The sequence below is a fragment of the Chiroxiphia lanceolata genome, chromosome 3 (genome assembly GCF_009829145.1).
Source record: "Chiroxiphia lanceolata isolate bChiLan1 chromosome 3, bChiLan1.pri, whole genome shotgun sequence".
Lineage (NCBI taxonomy): Eukaryota > Metazoa > Chordata > Aves > Passeriformes > Pipridae > Chiroxiphia > Chiroxiphia lanceolata.
The window spans coordinates 81624904-81645318 of NC_045639.1; the positions used below are offsets into that span (position 1 = coordinate 81624904).

At 37.1% G+C, this 20415-nt stretch overlaps 1 protein-coding gene across 5 annotated transcripts in view; it reads right to left on the minus strand.

Moving 5' to 3' along the window:
* Window positions 1-571: 571 nt before the first annotated feature.
* LOC116784713 (cytochrome b5 reductase 4) overlaps window positions 572-20415 on the minus strand; it is a 35218-nt gene continuing 15374 nt past the window's right edge. For all 5 annotated transcript variants that reach the window (XM_032683576.1, XM_032683574.1, XM_032683578.1 and 2 more), the window contains 7 exons: window positions 19801-19923; window positions 10207-10347; window positions 8910-9062; window positions 8153-8303; window positions 3658-3744; window positions 2108-2272; window positions 572-1193 (listed from right to left, as the gene is read on the minus strand). In XM_032683576.1, the coding sequence (XP_032539467.1) occupies window positions 1139-1193; window positions 2108-2272; window positions 3658-3744; window positions 8153-8303; window positions 8910-9062; window positions 10207-10347; window positions 19801-19923 (875 nt within the window). In that variant the 3' untranslated portion in view covers window positions 572-1138. The remainder of the gene's footprint in view (window positions 1194-2107; window positions 2273-3657; window positions 3745-8152; window positions 8304-8909; window positions 9063-10206; window positions 10348-19800; window positions 19924-20415) is intronic.

Sequence of the window (20415 nt, forward strand, 5' to 3'; positions counted from 1 at the left end):
TTAACCTTTTTAAAGGGTTTCATTAAAACATTTTTCTAGAATGCTGAAGTATTAATGCCACAGCTACAAGTCTGGCTGCTTAGGAGGAAGAAATACCCATTCAACACAACAGGAAGACAAAGAGTACTGGATGTCATACAAAACAATGCCCACAGATATTACTGACAACATCTAGAAGGGGAAGAGCTGCTTTACTGCTTTTTTTCTCCAAACTGCAATTAGACAGCAGATTATTTTCTCACAATAATACACTTTTAATAATGGAGTAAAAACCACACTGATTTAAATAAAATAACCTCATGTAATACTAGTGCCACCTAGAAATATATATATTTCTATATATTTCTATGGTCCTGACCCTGGTACCTGTGGGCTATAAGCTCTTTTTCCCCTCAGAATGTCTGATGACAAGGGTTGCCCAATACCAGTGAGGTTACATGGGAAATTTTGTGGGAGACCAAGACTCTGTGTCTCTGTTTTGAGGTCTCAGATGATGTACCAAGCTTGTGGAAACCCTTCTGTACGACATTATAAACTGAAAATACAAAAAAAATTACAGAAATGCATAAAGTAATGTAAAATTATTATTTTTTTATTATTTGATGTAAATTTTATATTTTACCAAAGGTACTTTTATTCTTTGTTTACAAAGCCAAAAATGTATCTGGATCACTTGCAAGTCAAATAGAGACATCAGACAAAAAAGAACATTTTTCAATGACCAGTTACCTGAGTTACAGTGCAATATTTAATTTCAGACAGTATTGCTCTTAAGACATTTTACAGTAAGAAATAATAAGCTTCATCAAGTCAAAACCTAAATCAGCGCTTTTCATAAATTCAAGAATTCTCATAAACCAACAACATGAAATATCTTATGTAATGTATAGTATAATTTTTTGCTTGCCTCTACAATAAATTAATACCCTGGATGACTTAAGTATTGCAAAAATATTTACAAAAAGAAGATAAAACACAGTATAAATTTTTTTTCAAAGATATAATTCTTCCGAGAAACAGTTTGGTACCAAGAATGAAATTTCAAGTCCTACAAAATTGCTTCTCACTTATTTAAATTCATGAAGGTAAATAAATAACACTGAATTATACAAACAAACATTGATATCCTCATATGGGTTTATGCAGTAAAAGCATGTATCTCTTCTTGGGAGTATCCAAGATTCTTCAGATATCTGAAAGTCACAAATCAAGTTGGCAATATTAATATTTGGAACCTAAAACCCACCACAGACATAGATCAGTCAGCACCATCTTGTTTTTATTCAAACATGCACCATGACATTTACCCCCACAAATATATTTAGGAAACAATACCCAGGAGCTGAGATATACTACATTAACTTTTTGGATCCTGAAAACAATTTCTAAAAATAAATAGAGACATAATTTGAATTATCTCAGATTTCTCAAGAGGCAGCATTATTATTGGCCAAATCCACCCTCCACTAAATCCACCTTAACTTCACTAGGACTTCAGAAATGCAAGTGATGCAACCATATTGGTTCAATATTTTGAAGGTGGGCAAGAGAAAGTTAGCGGACATATTTATCTCTAAATATGCATATAGAATAAGAAAAGTATTAGGTATGGCCATAAACAACTGCATTAATTAAAAAAAATAAGCAAGAGAACTGTTTGTATAGAACAATTGTTTTGAACTTTACTTCCCTAGCTTAATTTGTCAAGCTAACTCCAATAATTTCCTATTACTGCAACTTTTCTATGAACATCAAATTAAAAGCAGATTAAAACCTTGGGGAAAACCAGTCACTGTGAAAGAGATGCTCTTACAAAGTTTTGGACAACTTACTAGAACTCATGAAAATTACATATTTCTGATACTTACTTAGCTACACACTAAATATAAACACATTCCTCAAGTATGATACCAGGTGATTTTTTTAAATTCCTTTTTTTATAAATTCTTTTTTTTTGTGTTTACATCTTAAAACATTTTTAAAGTTTTCTTGCAAAGCAGAAAATGTAAGGCCATTTTTGAAAGTCTACCAAATCAGAAACACTATACCTAAGTGACCAAATTTTTTAAAATTCTTTGCTTTCTAGTTCATTATTCAAAATACTCACTGTACTCCTTGTTCTGTAAAAGGTGTTGGACCACAGATGCAGATAAGCACTTTGGAGTCTTTTCTGCTTCTTTTCACAAACTCAGAGAGAAGAGATGAAGAAATCTTCCCCTGTTTACCCACCCAGTCCTTTGTTGGTTGTGAAAGAATGAATTGAACCTCAAACCTGGTAAGTAGAAGAATATTTCATAAATATTGCCTCTGATTAGAAATCTGCTACACAAAATACTATTGATCAAGACACTGATGACTTTACATGGTGTCATTACATGACACTATGATTACTTTCCTATTCTGCTCAGCTCCCCACTGCAGTATCAGATCTGAGAGATGTTTAAGTTGTTCCTATCGATCAAGTCAGTCAAATCACCTCTAATATTGCATATTTAATTATTTAACCAAATATTTCAATGTTAAAAATTCCAGCTGCATATTTCACCTTTCAAAAAAAAGATGAAAACCAACAAACCAACCAAAAAAACCCCAAAACAACAACAACAGCAACGAAACCAGCTGGGACCAATTAAGATACTAAAGCACAGATTTTACTGTGAAAATGCCAGCACAATTTAATTAATGAGAAACTATTATAAGTGGTTTCAAAAACTCATTAACAGAATAGTAATTCAGTAAAAAAACAAGCACTTGTATATCTGAGGCTCTTACTGAAAGGGAGAAAGGGTTTTTACTGTAAATTTACACAATGTCTAGACTATGGAGCTTTGAAAGTGCCAGACATCACAAGGCTATGAAGTATTGATTTTTCACTTCAGTGTTGTGAAGGAACAAGTGGTTTCAACCAAGAAACAATTCAACTAACAATTAGGTAAGCATAAGCAAAATATACTTTCATCATGTAAAATCTAAGCAGTGACAATTTATCTAGTGATAACAGCAAGGAAACTGAAATTAAAAGGTAATCTGATAATCTTGTGTTTCCTGACAAAACTATGGCCTGCTAAACTAAGTTGACATTACATGGGTACTAGTGCATTTTAATTCACAACTAAAATGTAGTTGAGGGAAAAATGCAACAATTAGTAACGAAAAATGAAAGTAACAAGCCTATTTAAACTTTGAATTTCTACATAAATATTTTCCCAACAAGTGACACCAAAAAGACTTTTCAAGACTTCTCTAAATTCAGAATGGGGTACACTATCCTCTGTCACTTCTATGCCTCTTTTGCATATCTGTGTTTTCTATTGTTAAGGCTAAGGCAAATTTTCTTCACCACCAAAAAGCTTCTCAGTCTTAAAAAAAATCACTTCATCTAACATGTAACTATCCAATAACCATTTACTAAACACTGTCCAATGAAATCCCTGGCTTCCTCTGGAAACCTACAGAACATAATGACATAACCTCTGCTATGCATCCGTGACCAATACAGCTCCTTCCACTCCCTAGGTCTCATTATATCCTTAGCTAAGAACTTACAGAATCAGAATCTGTCCTTGTGCCAAAGCTGTACAGTTAGTCTAAGTCCCAAGACTTGTTCTCCTATAGACTAAGATGGTACAAGTTGTTCTCCATAAGACTTTTAAATACCTTTCATCTTTAAGAGCTAATTGCTCTAGTTCGTTTCTCCAAAGTATGTCATCTTCTGTTTTGTTGAAGAAGATCAGCTTCACTGTCCTTAAAAAAAAAAAAGAAAATTTAACTGCAGACTGTTTCTGTATTTGAAACGTCAAACAATCAGAACTTATTGTATCATACAGAAACCTTTTACTTACATTTTTTATTTCTTTGTTTTTTTGCAACTCTTCAATCCTCAAATCTTTTTGCCACTAACTCAATATAATTTCTTTCTTGCTGTAACTGAAAGTCTGTTGGACTAGTGGCCTTTCTTCTAAATGCCATAACCCTGCCTGCATTTGCACCCTCTAGTTTAGGAATTTCTGTCCTAAGAAAAATCAAGTCTCTTAAAGTTACTAAGACCGGTCTGAAATTACAATAAAACTTGTCAAGTTTTATCTAGTGGTTTGTCATTGTTTGAGCACTACAATTAATAGCTGGTATATGAACTCTGTACACCTCTTTAATATTACACATACCAGTTTCACCAGTAGAGGTGAAACTGGAATTAGGAAGGTTATGTCAATAATAATTTTATAAAGATGAAATGTTAACACAGAGAAGAAAATTAACGCATAACTTCAAGAGCTAACTACAGCTCTGTACCAGGTCCAACCCTTAGCCCTGCATAGGACCATCCCCAAGACTCACACCATGTGCCTCATAGTATCATCTAAATGCTTCTTGAACTCTGTCAGGCTTGGTGCTGTGACCACTTCCCCAGTACCCAACCACCTTGTGGGTGAAGAACCTTTTCCTAATATCGAATGTAAATCTTTCCTGACACAACTTCAGGCCATTCCCTTGGGTCCTGTCACTGGTCACCACAAAGAAGAGATCAGTGCCTGCCCTTCCTCTTCCGCTCACAAGGAAGTTCTAGACTGCAATGAGGTCTCCCCTCAGTCTCCTCTTCTCCGGACTGAACAGACCAAGTGACCTCAGCCGCTCCTCATACAGCTTCCCCTCAAGGCCCTTCCCCATCTTCACTGCCCTCCACTGGATGCTCTATAAGAGCTTAATATCTTTCTTATATTGAGGTGCCCAAAACTGCATACAATATTCAAGGTGAGGCTGCACCAACACATAAAACAGATGATGTACTGTTAAATGCAAGCGGATCCTGAATTAATCCCAGAGGGTTTGCTTTTTCTACTCAGGTACAGCTCTGCACAGAGAGAGCACGCTGCTGCGCTGTCAGAAGCAGTAAGTTTGGTGCTCTACTTGCAGGAAGCCAGAGCACTGGGATGCATGTAGAACCACAAGGGTATCTGTCAGCTAAGCTTGCTGGTCTTGCACATCACACAGTCTTGCAATTCCAGTTCCGCAACATGGCACTCCACTAGCCAGTGTACCATTTACAAGCCAAGCTTGATTCTAAGAGACTAGTGCTAGACACAGTATGTTTACATGATCCCGCACAGGAACTATTAATTCCTATCACCTCCTGCTCTATACTTTGCAGAGAGCAATCTTTCACACATACTTTCACACATCTTTCACATATGCTAGGGCTTCTGCAGAGAGTTCATGACCTCCAGCTGTTCTTCAACTGCAGTTTAGAAGCCTATGTTCTCCCAGTTTGAAGAAACCACATTTTTCTGATTTCTAACCTTTTTCCCCCTTTGCAAGCACTTCAAGATACCAGGAAAACTCTTATAAGCCACATCAGATGCCAAAGAAAAGGGGTCATCTTGTATTTGAGAAACATTTCATTTTCTGCCGTCAAAATATAAAAACTCATAAACATATAAAATACATATGTTGTATATAATACACATCACCTGTAGTGTTACTGAGAGAAACAAGTTCCAGATGCATTACAACTCAAAGTGAGATACAGTGAACAAGCTTTGGGAACACTTGCCCGGTATAAAACAAAACAGCCCCAAATCAGCTACATTGTATCTTCACTGGGGCCCTCTGAAAACCCAGAAAACAAAGTTCACTACAAGAAAGAATGCAGTGCTCTAAATGCTGGCATGGTGCACCACAGCATCGAGTGTTACACAGGTGGGGAAAAAGTCAATAGAAAGTGCATAGGAAAATCATGCATTTTGTTCACTGGGTACAAATTGGTTGAGACACTCTTACTGATACTTCCCAGTGTAGACAAATATATCTGCTGCAGTGCTGCTCAGTACTCGGCACTATCAAGAGAACAGAAAACCCAGCTAAAATGAAGAGACATGATCCTCACCAGTAAAGAAAAGCTGGTTGAGACAATGCTGACAAAAGTTGAGATAACAAATTAAAAAGTTCATCAGCCCTTTGGAAGGAAATAGGATGAATCTGGCACACTGGAAGCTACTTCAAGGTATGTAGATTTTAATAAAGTAAAAAAAAAATTGGTATGTGAGGTCCTATGGAAAGCTGTGCAGAGAGGAGTTAGAGACCCTTATAGGATTTTAGGAAAAAGAGGAGGTAGAAAGTTACAAAATCACCTTCCAAACAAGAATGATGATGAAAGTGGAATACTATATTAAAAGTGAATATGAGGACAGAGTGGTAATTTAGGAATGAAAAGCTGGAGACAAGGGAAGATGCAACTATCAAGGAGAATCAATAATAGACTACAAGCATCCTATACTCAAGAAGAGCATTAGCCCTCCCTCTAGTGTTTAGTGCCTTTTTAAAGAAATCTACCCATTAACTGATAACTGATTGTAGTTATACACCATCAGTAAAAAAGGAGCAAAAAAACCCCACCTTAAAAAGAAAGCATAGAGGACTGCTATTTTTTTTTAATTAATAGTTTGGCCAAATACAATTTAGCCTGTAAGAGAGGAAACAAGTCATTATGACTTCAGGATCATTATCCTTCACAAAAGGATAATGCAGGTAAGAAGAGAACAAATTGTTTTCCCCGTTTACCACAGGCAAGAAATAGCAGACTTAAAAGATAATAGGGAAACTTTGACTAGACAGTAAGAATGAAAATCCATTGATCCTAGCCCATTACATAACAGCAAATGGTGCTTAGGGAGGCTGCAGATTCTCCAGCACTCACACTGCATCCCCAGAAGTTCAGCAGCACTCACACATCACTCCAGACAGAGGCTGCTTTGGCACCCACAGGTGACAAGTCAATCACTGTATAGATTATTCCTCAGCTTTCTGCAATTTGTATTCCTGCAAGTGAAATCCAAGCTTAGGGCAACAGTTACTTTGCTAAATAAGATAATTCTATGCAAATCATATTTATGTTGTTTACATATACATGTATCTCATACATATAAACATACATATATTAAAAACACTCTTGTAATATTTTCCCAAAAAAGAAAATAATGGTTAAAGAGCACACATAAGGCCAAGAAACTAAATTGCCTAGAACAGTCAGAAAACCAAATGTTTAAGTGTCTGCATATAACCAGAACCTGTACCAGATCAAGTCATTCACCTAACAAGCCTCCACAGCAAGAAGGAAAAATTTGTTTACTTTGAATTGACTAGTAAAGGAAACAGATGCTGCTGCATCCTAAACTAACATTGAATTCCCATAAGAAATCATGCTGAAAAGTGTTAAAAATGTGCTTCCCAAGCATTTTGTCAGATGATAGATTTACCCTTTGGATTGGCAAGGCCAGCCAGCCACTTGCTATTTGCTACAGACAATACAGGACGCTTTGGAAGAGCTAGACAGTACACAATCCCTCTGCTCACAAAACAGGATTATACGTCATTGCTGAAATATAAACAATATAAGAATAGTGTCTCGATTTAGGGTTTGTTTGTTTTTTTAAAAACAAACTTCTCCAGTGCATCTCATCCTTTTTAGCTTTAGTATGAAGATTAGTGTCCAATTAATATCTCTACGCTGTTTCAAAAGCAGAAGTATTCGTTCTGGGGTTCCAAAGGACATAACAACCTGTTCCCTTACCAAGTAAAAGTAATGCTTTCTTCTGTAGATTTTACAAGCAGAGTATAGAATGCATATGCAATACACACCTTTCTATGCATTTGAATACACTTAATGCTCTGCTTATAGAAGTGGCACTTTTTTTAAAACTGGAGCTCATCCGGTAACAATGTGTTACTGTCACTTAGCAGGTGAAAACAATATGCTAGCTATTCAAATATATCAGAAAGAGGTTATAAATAAACAGTTTTAGCCCTTCTCAGTCCAAAAAACAATACCTACACTGAAATATTTCAATACTAAAAAGAGACTGAAATGGAAAGCTAGTTAAAAAAAAAAAATCCTCCAAGTTTTTACCCAGTGAGCTCATTTGTACCACAACTAAAATCCAAAATGCAGATCAGCCCATTATGTTGAGGGTAGCCAATAACCAAATATGTGCAAATTGCCTAAGCTTCTGACACTCTTCTCTTAAGCATGCCAGTTCTTGGCATAAGTTGAAGACAAATGCTTTCATACCATTTTATTTTGTTAGTTGTTTTAACACTGAGGCTTGCCCATTATGCTTCTTCCTTCTATCTTGGGTTAAATCACAAGAATCGTACATACCTGAGACAACTAACTTCAGTCAGAGCAAAATTCAGCAGTTTAACCATTGGTGTGAAGCCTGTGCCTCCCGCCAATAAAATGAGATCTTCTGAAGCTTGAACTTGTGACTTCTTGAAGTTGCCTTCAGGATTGCTGACAGAAACATAGTCTCCTTTATTCAAAAAAAAAAATGAAAAAAAGAAAAAGATAAACATTAATTAGATGAAAACAAGCTAATCAGTATTCTGATTTTTTTAAGGCTATTTCATATTGCCTTCATCTTTGTAGTAGTAAGGTTCATTTCAGAAAGGTACTATACACTTCACATAAGAATCACTCTTGTTAAAAGAAGAGATATACAATTAAAAAGTTTTGTCTTGATGGATTTTACAAGATATGAGTACACAAACATTTCCGAAGTCAGTATTAAAAATCTGCCTCTATATCTGAAATGAAAACGGAAGTGCATCTTAAGTCCCATAAAACAGACCTAGCTTTCTTTATGTGAAAGCACAAAAACTTGTTCTCAGAGCATCAGACATCAAAGTGATCAACTCTAATGTGTGATAGTTCACACAGATCAGTCAGGAGAGCTTTATGTCATGGGCAACTCCTAGTTACAGTGAGGAAGCCTGTACATTTAGGGACTGGAAAACAAGGTTTAAAAAAAGTAAGTATGTCCCAATATATAAGTAGGTAAATGATAAGAACATCAAAATACTCAGACAGTGAATCTTTAAAGATAAGGCAAACACAAAAAACCCCACCATATACTTACCAATTTGTAGATGGTCAAGTGCCTGTGTGAACAGCCCACAGGAATAAATTTTAATCATTAAATATATATGCACACCATCATGGTGAGATGTTTCTTGGAAATCCAATGGCAAAAAAGGCAATACAGGTGTGTATGGTTTTACTGCCTCTGTCCCTAGAGAGTAGACCAAAAGATAGCTGAAATAATATGAAAAGCACTCTACATCCAGCTAGTACAAACAAATACCAATATAAAAATGAGTAAATAAATAATCTGTATATCCCATAAAAATAACACCATCTCATGCTTTTATGCAAGTATATTACTTTCCACTGCACCAGAATTGGAAAATTAAAAATTTCAGGTCACTGCACAACATGTTATTTCTGTGCTATCTAGCAATTCAGAACACCGGATTAAAAGATCTTCAGTCATCCCCGAAGAAACTGAAAATCTAAACAATTTCTTTATTTTCATTTATTTCAAGAACTTGATTTTTTCTAAATTTAAATATCAGAGTTTTAGTACTGCACAATTATATTTTCTTGCAGTATAATTTCAAAAATCCATTGTATAATGATAGAAAGAAAGATCACAAGAGCTGGACACCAGCAAAGCATTAGGTAGGGAGGAGGAGGAGGACAAAACAGTTCTTGATTAATGGATATTTAAAAATTCTTCTGAGAAATCTCTCTACCGTGCATATTGCAATCCAAGTATAGTGACTAGTATAACCATTAATATACATATTTTAAAAAGTACTTTTAAAAGAATAAACCAGATATTTCTTTGGCCTTCCATTTCCTTAAGTCTACCTTTTACAAAATTTTGAAGAATAGCACATAAACATGCTTTTCAAGATACATTCGTCTCACAGCCTTGTGTTATCATTAATATTGTGCAACTGGAGTATAAAGTAGCGCTACCATGATTACTATAAATCCCTCAGAAGAAGGGGAAAAAAAGGAAAAATTGCAACAATACCCTCCTCATTTAAAAAAATTAAAAGGAACTGATTAATGATACATAACATATACGATAAGTTTTCCCCCTTCAAAGATGAACAGCACTACTTCAGTAGAGAGAATGTTCTAAAGAGAGAGTTGAAAGTAGAGACAATAAGGTCAACAGTAAATGCCAGCCACCTCAATAGTTAGCTTTCCATCAATATTAATCCGGTCAGTTCATTATTAAGCACTGATTGTGATTCTGGAAGCAGAGACTTTCTAACTACAACAAGGGAATTAGTGGCCGTGGACTTGGCATTCTCTCAAGACTATGAAAAGGAATCCATTACTACATTCTCAATTTTTCTTACCTGTAATAATTTGTTTGAGGTAAACATGTTGTCCAGTGGGAATACGGAGATGTGTGCCCTTTGGCAACATAAAGCAGAAGAGCTTGGTGTCATGGGTAACTTCTGTCTTAGAAACCAACTTGCATTTTCTGTAGAACAGTTCTATAAACATGATTTTACTTGTTAGTTAAGTCTCAGGTTGTCTTTTTTTTCTTATATATCTTTTAGTAAGAGATAGAGAAATATATGTATTTCAGTATATACAATTATAAAAACACTATAGATGCTTCTTGTATAATTACTTAAAATTATTTTTACAGTTTTGGACTAAGGACTCATTTATAGCCTTACTTTGGGCCTCTGAGTTATCAGCAATGACTGGGAAGAAGTAGAAAAGCATCAGAAACTAGCAGAAAACAGAACCCCTTGTACTACACTGTACCTGCACTGAATTCACCATGTAACTACAGCACGAGTACATGTATGCAGACCAAAACCAGCTGGTGTAACACAAATGAAATATAAGCCAGCAGAGCACCACAGTCCTTAGCAACAGACTGTCCAAACCCACCCAGCATCTCAGATATTTATTGGCCTGACCACCCCATACTGTTGCACTTTGGCTGTTACTAGCACAAGAAGAATTTCTGATACAGCTTTGCACAACTTTTCAGGTACACAATTCCAATGCTTAAACGCTTATACATGAAATAAAATGAAATGAACATCTGTGCCTACATAGGCAAGAAACACTTCAGCATTATCAGTAAATATTTTAGACATGAATTGGTGCCTTTTGGCTATCTAGGAATTATGAACTCCAGTTATATGTTCACATGCTCACTTAAATCAACTACAAGCTCTTATGTACAGCATAAATTTTTGTTAACACAGCTGTTTTGGGGGCGAGGACATTGGTTTCAAATACAGACTTTTCAACCTGTGCATCAACTAAATGTCTGGCAAAAGGTAACTGAAAAAAGAAAGCATTTAAAATAAATAAATAAAAGTACTATGTAAGGTTTGCATTTCAGACTGCCTCTCTTACAACAGGGGTAATAACCCATCATTTATGCTGGAAACAACCTCTGTGGCAAAGCACTCAGTGTAAGGCTGGCCAGCCCTGCACCCATTTTAACTAAGCAGCCATCCTGAGCTCTGTAATCTGCATCATTACAGCACTTCAGGGTCTAAGGGAGGATTTGAAAGCACAACAAAGTAGAGGGCTATGTCCTGTTGATTACAGCCAGAGACTGCAGAACATTAAGCTGGGATGAAGCAGCGAGGAAGAAGTACTTCAAAGAACAAAGGGCATGGATGCTTCCCTTCTGGAAATAAAAAATGCTTACAAAGGTTAATTGCACAAAAAATGCTAGAGGAAAGTATTTCTCAACTCTCAACTATAATATAGAGGAGGCCTACAGGGAAGCCGGAGAGGGATTCTTTGTCAGGAACCGATGAAACGATAGGACAAGGAATAATGGATGCAAACTAAAGGAGGGGAAACTTAGGTTAGATATTAGGAAGGCAGAGGCAAGAGTAGAAAGTACCAGCTACTATAGGAGGTCAGGTTCAAGGCCATCTAAGAAACCTGAAGGTGCACAAGTCCATGGAACCTGACGAGATGCATCTGTGGATTCCGAGGGAACTCGCAGAGGAAGTGGCCAGCCACTGCCCATCCATGTGGCACTCTGGTAAAGTTCCCACTGACTGGAAAATGCGAAGCATAACCACTGTGTCTGACAACATCACAGAGCAGATACTCCTGGAAGTTATGCATGGAAAATAAGGAGGTAACTTGTTACAGTAAACATGGCTTCACTACAGGCACAGATGTTCATTTTATTTTATGTACATGGCCTAAATCCTGATGTCCTTCAAAATTCTTTCTTGAGTCAACACAATGACTCTTCTTAAGTCAGTCTTGCCTGACAGAAGGCTTATGCAATTTTCCAGTGAAGTCTCCCTTAAATACAAGACAAAATGTAAAGGAAATTCTAGGCATTGCTGCAGCTCCAGCAACCACTACCATTGCTTCCTTGCTCTTACTTCCAAGAGCACCAGAGAGAAGCCCAAGTCAGTAAGCCTGGCTGATCTTTATGCTTAACTAGGGCTACAATTCACAAACAGACACTGATCACTGGACTTAAAAAAAACAACACCAAAACCAACCATCAACCAAAAAAGGTTAGAGGGGTTCGCAGTAAGCTAGCCTGTCCATTCTCCTTCCCCAGTGTTCCCCAAGAGTCATTTAAGGACCACTTGGAGTACTTCAGTAATTTCATGTAATGAATTATCATTTTCCAAGTAATTTATCTGTACTGCAGTTTCCTTAGTCCAGGATTATTACCCCAAACATTTTGCTCTTTCCAGATATTCTGGATTAAAAACACAGCTAAAGAGTTTGCTGGAGACTAGTTACAGAGTGCTCTGTGACAGTGCAGTCAATTGCTGCCTGAAGGAACAGCTATCACTATCAACATTCCCTTCTTCAATAAGTTCAGGATCACAGCTTGTCAATTCAACCACAACAGAAACTAAATAATTTTAAACAGAGGACAGCTTTCAAACCAACAACAGTTATCCACCAATTGTTTAAAAGTTCAGGATTTAAACAGTATGTTCTAAGCTCAGCCATGCTTCTTTCTAAGTGACTTTATTTCCAAGGGTATAAATAAACTCTGCTAGAACAGTCAAGCATCTAAATACATGCAGTTATGCCTGAAATATACACTCAGATTACTAAATCTCAGCTGCACATGCACTTTGTGCATGGACTAAATTAGCAGCAAATTCCTTACGTACCAGTATTGCCACAGTGGATGACCATGGCATTTTTATGCATATGCTTGTTTTCTTAAATTATTCAAATATCTACTATTGAGTTTATCCACTAAAAATGCCTGCAGACACAATGTAAAGCCTCTGATATGGAATAAATCTTCTTAATTAAGATTTTCTCACACCTTTCATTTAACATCCTACAAATTCCTTATTTTGAACGAGCAAACATTTCAGATGAATCAAAAGAATGCCTAAAGCCCTGAAAAAATTGAAGTCAATAATTCCATTTCATATCAATCTTGAAGTAAAGCATCTCTCCAGCTATATAAATGTTATTTAAAGGTTTTTTGAAATTAGAAAAATAATACACAGTAAGACTGCAAAGTACAGTACACAAATAAGATTGTTGTCAGTTCTGCAGACTTAAGAATTGCTTAAAAGAATGTGTGAAGTTGGTAATATAGCTGTAGTGGGTTGACCCTGTCTGGACACCAGGTACCCACTAAAGCCGCTCTCTCACTCCCCTCTGCAACTGGACAGAGGAGAGAAAAAAAACCAGCCAAGGATTCATGAGTTGAGATAAGAGCTGGGAAAGGTCAGTTACTGATCACCATCATGGGCATAACAGACTCAAAGCTGGGATACTAATTAAATTTATTACTACACAGGATAAGAGCAAAAGAGTGAGAAGTAAAATAATCTTAAAAACACCTTCCCCCCACCTCTCCTTCCTTCCATATTCTCCCTCCTCCCCCCCAGCAGTGCAGGGGGACGGGGAATGGGGGTTCCAGTCAGTTGTTGTTTCTACCGCTGCCCAGGGAGAGGAGTCCTTCCCCTGCCCCTGTGGGGTCCCTCCCATGGGAGTCAGTCCTTGATGGACCTCTCCAGCATGAGTCCATCCCTCGGGCTGCAGTTCTTCCCAAACTGCTGTCCTGTGGGTCACTCCTCCATGGGGTGCAGTCCTTCACGAATGAGCTGTACCAGCGTGGGTCTCCCACAGGGGCCACAAGTCCTACCTGGGAAAAACTCGTGCTAGCGTGGGCTCCTTTCTCCACGGGTTGCAGGTCTCTGGCAGGACCCTGATCCATCTTGGGCCTCCCACAGGGTCACAGCCTCCTTCATGCATCCACTTGCTCCAGCAAGGGCTTCTCCATGGGCTGCAGGTGGGTCTCTGCACCCCAATGGTCCTCCATGGGCTGCAGGGGCACAGCTGCTCCACCATGGTCTGCACCATGGGCTACAGGGGCCTCATCTCCAGCACCTGGAGCACCTCCTCCCCCTCCTTCTGCACTGACCTTGGTGTCTACCTTGTTGTTCACGTGTTCTCACTCTGCTCTTGCCTGGCTGGAATTCTTTCTGCACAATACCTTCTGTTCTTAAATATGTTATCACAGAGGCGTTACTATCACTCTTGATTGGCTCGACCTTGGGCAGCGGCAGGAAGCCCATCCTGGAGCTGGCTAGCATTGGCTCCATCAACCAGGGGAAGCTTCCAGCACCTTCTAACAGAAGGCACCCCTGTAGCCCCCCTGCTACCAAAACTCAGCCACAGAAACCCACTACAATAGCCCATAATACTGATCAGCTAATACTCTTACAGATATTTGGGAGTGGAGAGAGAGAAGCTAAAAAAATGATTCATCAACTGTTTCCTGAAAATTTTTTGACCTTTACAACCTGACTAATTCCAGCCTTTTCCATATAAATAACCTTTACCTCCCTGTTTTTCTTTCTATTTTGCCATACAGAACTTTTGTCCTGATTCACTCAATCTCACCTTTAAAAACATAGACCTGCCTAGGTCTAAGTAAACTTCTAGTTCAATTTGTAGTCTCTGCTGTATTAACTAAAATTAGTTCATTATCAGTGTGTTGTGGTTTAACCCTAACTCTATCCCTGCCAAAACTAGAACACAGTGGTTTCAATAAAATCTGAAGCCACAAGCAAAAACAAGTGGCAATGTAGAAAAGCCTTTCAACAAGAGAATACCAACCCCTAGTAGCAAGATGAAGCTGAACACTTGCTTTCATCAGCCCACAAAGCCAAGTTAACTGCCAGATGCCAAAGACACATGATTTGCTACAATACATAAACAAAAGGTATTCTTCTCTCAATTTTGGAGCACAATGAAGCGTCCAGGACCAAATCATAATTTTCAAAGTGGAGAAAGTAACTACTGACGAGGTTAGCTTTGATCAAGCTTTCTGCAGACATTAAGTGCCAGCATCACAGCACCTGATCTCAGAGAAGCACTCCCGCAGCTCCCTGCTAGCAAAGCTTTGCCACAAAACCCAATATTATCACAGGGCAGAGACATCACCCTTCAAACTGAACTTCTTCCTCTGCTGGAATCAAGAAATGCAGCACATTGATTCACAGGTATACAAATTTAATTTTACTAACAAAACTGCTGCACAGATAATGATACCTTTTGGAGAGTATTAGCCTTTTGCCTACTGTGTTCTTCCTTGTCATGAAAGGGAGTTTAATTTAAGCATTTCTCCTTGAATTATGTTTTTTGCTTTTCTTCAATGATAAAACTTCAAAGACAATTCTTATTTCTTACTTGTTAGTCATAATGCTAGGAATGCTAAAGCAGCAATATTAGCCTGTTCGCTTGGAATGGAGAGTTTCAAAGTATAAAAGCCAAATCCCTCTGCTGCCCCTCCCTCTCAAGTAGAGGATTTCCACCTCACTCCCAGCAAGCATGTATCACTCAACAGTGTCCATCAGCCAGCTGAACGTTAATCCTTACTTTGTTCAGGTTATTTCATTACAGGGCCTCAAGTACTATTAGTGTCAACACAATGGAGATTAGATCACACAGCTGAAGGAAGGTGGCTGCCCACCATTCCTGGTAGCAGCCTAGTCTTGGAGTTAAGACAACAATGAACCCTTACTGCTAACCATCAATTTGTCAGTATTCTCAAACGCTTCAGTTAATTACTAGATTTCACAAGCTAGTTCCTATTATCCAAAAAGGCCAGCCATTCTCTTCCCAGATGGTCTCTCTCCCCTCCCAAAATAAGGTTTCCACTGAATCAACATTTGCTAAACCTTCCCTAATTATGCAGAAAATAGCACCCTGTCACAACACGAGTCTTGCTGATATATTTTAAGTGCTGCATCAGCATTCTGTTTCCTTCTGGTACTTCCAACAAAAAAAGGTTTATGATCTTTCACTTAATGTGGACTAAAACCACTCCATGAAACAAAGAAATTACATCCTATTTCAGCCCTCAGAGGTAACAGCACCTTGTTTCTTTACTGAACACCCTATGTATCTGCCAATAGTTGCACCCTCTTTAAGAAAGCAGAAGTTAGTTATGTTCCAAAACAAGGATTTGATTAAAAGTTCAGAACCATTTTCAGAGAGAACTAGTATAGTTTATTCTCCATGAGGAAACCCCCCCCCCACACACACATCCAAAGTCACCTGTACTAACATCATTTTTCACTTTCATATGGCTACTGCTTTTGTATGCATGCCCCCTCATGAGTTGGCTTCATATCTTATTTCTGTGAAAAGGCACCTAAAAGAAAATCATGTCAATACCTATGAGAAAACCTAAAGACTCTATTACTGTGCTGTGTGCTAATTTGGTCTTTTGTGGTTTGGTTTGGGGTTTTGTTTCTTGGTTGTTCTTTTTGATTTTATTTTTTCTGTTTGTTTGGTTTTTAAATGAGAAAGTCTTATCTTACTTTTTTAAATATTGCTTTTAAATGTCACAGGATGCCAGCATGGTAACCACTAGTTTTCGTTTATGCTTTTAATGACCGGTTTCATGATAGCTAGCAAAGAGTAATGACACCAACTATCCTACACTGACAAGCTAATTATATTGAATTGTGTTTTCTATGCAATACTGTGGGGGTATAAATAATTATTCCTCCAGAAAAGCAAGCACTTCCTTCTTAAGGAGTAGAAGCAGTATTGAATATTTTTCTGAATCTCCTGATACATCCTAAGATACAGTGTAGTTCACTGAAACTGCATTAATTTTTCTTAAAAAATTCCTCTCACCTTTGAGGAAATTCAACAATTTTGTTCTTTCCTTCCAATTAACTAAGACACACTGGCCAAAATGTTAGTATAAACTCAGTGGAAATTTGAGACTACATAGGCAATTTACCTGAGAGTAGGACTTTCCCAGCTTAAGGGGAAAAAGGAGAGGTTTATGCTAATTGTTTCTTCATAACATAAAGTTATCATAAGTTTCCAGTACCATCTCTGCATTATGTCGTTGTCCCTAAAGAAAAGCTTCATTGCTTTTTTGTAGAATTTAGACTTAACTGTTTCAAAAATAAAGATTAAATAATTTTGAAGTGTAGGGGCTTATGCACGGAGGTCACCCACCCCTCCTTTACAAACTCATTCATGAATGCTGTCATGTGAACAAGTTATAACAACATAAAATCAAGGAAAGTTTTCAAGTGTTAATCCTGTTTTTCAGCCCTTCTTCCTGTGCTTTGAATACAAAGGAAATGTTTGAAATGGTCAATACAATGGAAATACTAGAGAAAAACTCAAAGACAAGAAAACCCTGAGGAATTAAATATCAGTGCTCCCATAAGCACTTACTATTCACAGACTCAGAACAACCTTACCACCAAACTGGAAGTGTGCAAACATTGCAGGTAAAATGATTACTTTTCTTAGAAAGTGCAAGCTATCAAAAAACCTACAAATACACAAAACTCGAATAAAATAAACAAAAAAACATGTATAACGAGACAATATAACCACTTTCAATTCTATTCCCAGATTTTCAGAAGTGGAAGTTATCAGTTACACTGCCTTCAAACAAGACCCACATCCATCAAAACTAAAAGGTAATGCTGAGAATGAGCAGAGGAAGATACATAAATCCAAGTGAAAAAGAATCTGAGTATTTAAGGCAACACACCTGTGGTACCCTATATATAGTGCCATATAGAAATACCAGATAAAAAGTTTTTTGTAAAATTATTTTTTTTAGCTATTAATTACTTATTCTGTGCTCACACTGAACAAGGTATGAGTTTCTTCAGTCATAACATTATTTTGCTTCCACAGAACCAGAAGCAAATATGAAAATTCTGCAATTTAGTGTAAGGGAGCACAATTCTAAGCAGAAAAGGAAACTGTCTACTTAACACTAAACTGAATAAATAGAAGCTACAACATGTAGATTTATGGCTGAGCTGAAAGCACAGGATTGGAATGAAGGAAAGACATGTAGGCCGGAACATTCTTCATCTATACACCTTCTGGCATGCTCAATTTTAAATTTGGAGGTTTTAAAATTAAAAATTGCAGAATAAAAGTTTCTGGAGTAGGTATTAAAAAGCCACAGATATCACTTTATTTGGCAGATTCATCACCTTTTTTATCAGGGAACTGAAGAAACCTAGGCTCAGCAAGCCCTTTAACTTAAGTTTTCTGAAGATTCAGTTTAAGCCGATGTGAACTCAGTCACTGATACATAATAAAGTATATTATAAATTATATAAAAAATCTTATACCTTATAACTGTATCTTATACCTTACAACAGTCCTCTGCATTACAGGACAAATACTATGTTGGAGACTGACTTCTTAGGAAAAAAATGCACAATAAATAATCTAGAAAGCATTGGTTATAAATGCTCAATATGCACTTTTGTCAATTCCATCCAATCATCCACACCTTCCTCATTTGCAAAGCCACCCTATTCTATGGCTCTTGTTCTTTCAGATTATTTTCTCTTTTTTTTTTTCGAAAAGCGATAAGGCAGGAGAAAATGAGCAATGGACAGTGGACAATATATTAGATCAGTCTGTAAGCCCTTAAATATAGAGGATTATATTGAAAAATCTAATACTAAAGGGGATGACTTAACAGTTTCTGAAACTCTCATAAGGAAAATTATATTCTATATAAGCTAAGGGTTGCTACAGAGATGTGCTTTTATGCAGTCTTCCTTTTTGTAACACAGTAATCTCTTGACTTTGAAGGCCTACGTAGCATAACTGAGAGGCAGTAGGAGGTGTACAACATGGTGATCAACATGTAATTAGCTTTTAAAAAGGTACAGCTTTGCTTTCACACATAATCAGGCAGACTAATATCAAACAGTCCATTTCTGAGCATTATTAAACAGAGGGCCAAGAAGGCTTTTGAGAAGCTGGGCAATTTGCAATAATATCAGGAGCATGCTTATACTACACAATGTAATTGTGCAGGAATTTTTAATTTAGGTGAAAAGAACCAAAACCACACTGATCATTGTAATATATTTTGATGCTGCGTCAAGTTCATACTATTCTGTTACCACAAACTAAACTCAAATATAACATCTACTGCTTCTTGCAGACACATCAGCTTATTCAGAGCTGGCTTTAATACCTACACGTGGCTTGAAGGCAATAGATCAACTTACAAAGATGTAGTGTGATGGAACAACATTACGTTGAAAGATGTTACTATACACAAATCTATGCACTGTCCCTCAGGGTCTTTTCACACGGACAGAAAGGACATTAAGCACACAGGTAGCCATGAGTTGGACAACACTCAAGCAGTCTTCACCTTACATTATTAGGTTCTTCCAGTCTTTCCACAAGCCTGAAAGACCTTCAACTCCTATGTGGGACAAAACAAACCACCAAACTAAAGCAAGGTAAAAAACCACCTCTAAGTTGAATCCTTTCAAGGAGAACTCCCGAGTAGCTTTCAACAAGATTAGACACCAATCATGAATGAACTGAAGGTACAACGACAGCAATAGAAAATCCTGAAAGAAACCAAATGACTAACAAGCTCCAAGAAGTCAGAAAACAACTGGTAACTTGGCCATGAAATTGCTTACCTCTGTCTGTGCGTTTGATAAATGTATTATGACACCCCCAGGGCTGTCCCAGCATTTTCCAATGAATGTTATCTTTTTTCTTTAAGATAATTTCTACTTTTCCTATTTTTTCAGCAATATTTACTAGAAGAGAAAAGGTTTCACATTGTTACTTTTAGTTACACTTCGTAAAAAAAAAAAAAAAAAATCATTCCTTGGTTTCAACAAAATTTTAGAAGAATTTAGAAGAAATTTCTCAAGACATATGTAGTTAATCCACTGAATTAGAATATCAAATTAAATATACTTCTACCTATCACTCTATAATGTTTTAGAGTGCAATTAAAACAACAAGCACTAATTTAATATGCATAATTAATATACTTTATTTGCTAAATAGATTGTGGAACTAGGACAGCTTCACAGCCCATCTGGTCAAGAAAAATGCTCATGAACACAGAGTCCTCATGTACTGGAAACTGGTAACTACCACTACTTAATACTTTCTTTTCGAGGCCATTTGAATGAATAATTAAATACAAGAAAATCCCAGTCTCAGCAAAGAACAGTTTACAAATACACAACAGAACTAACTTCTAACTATTTTAACATTTAATCATATTCAGAGGGATCAGA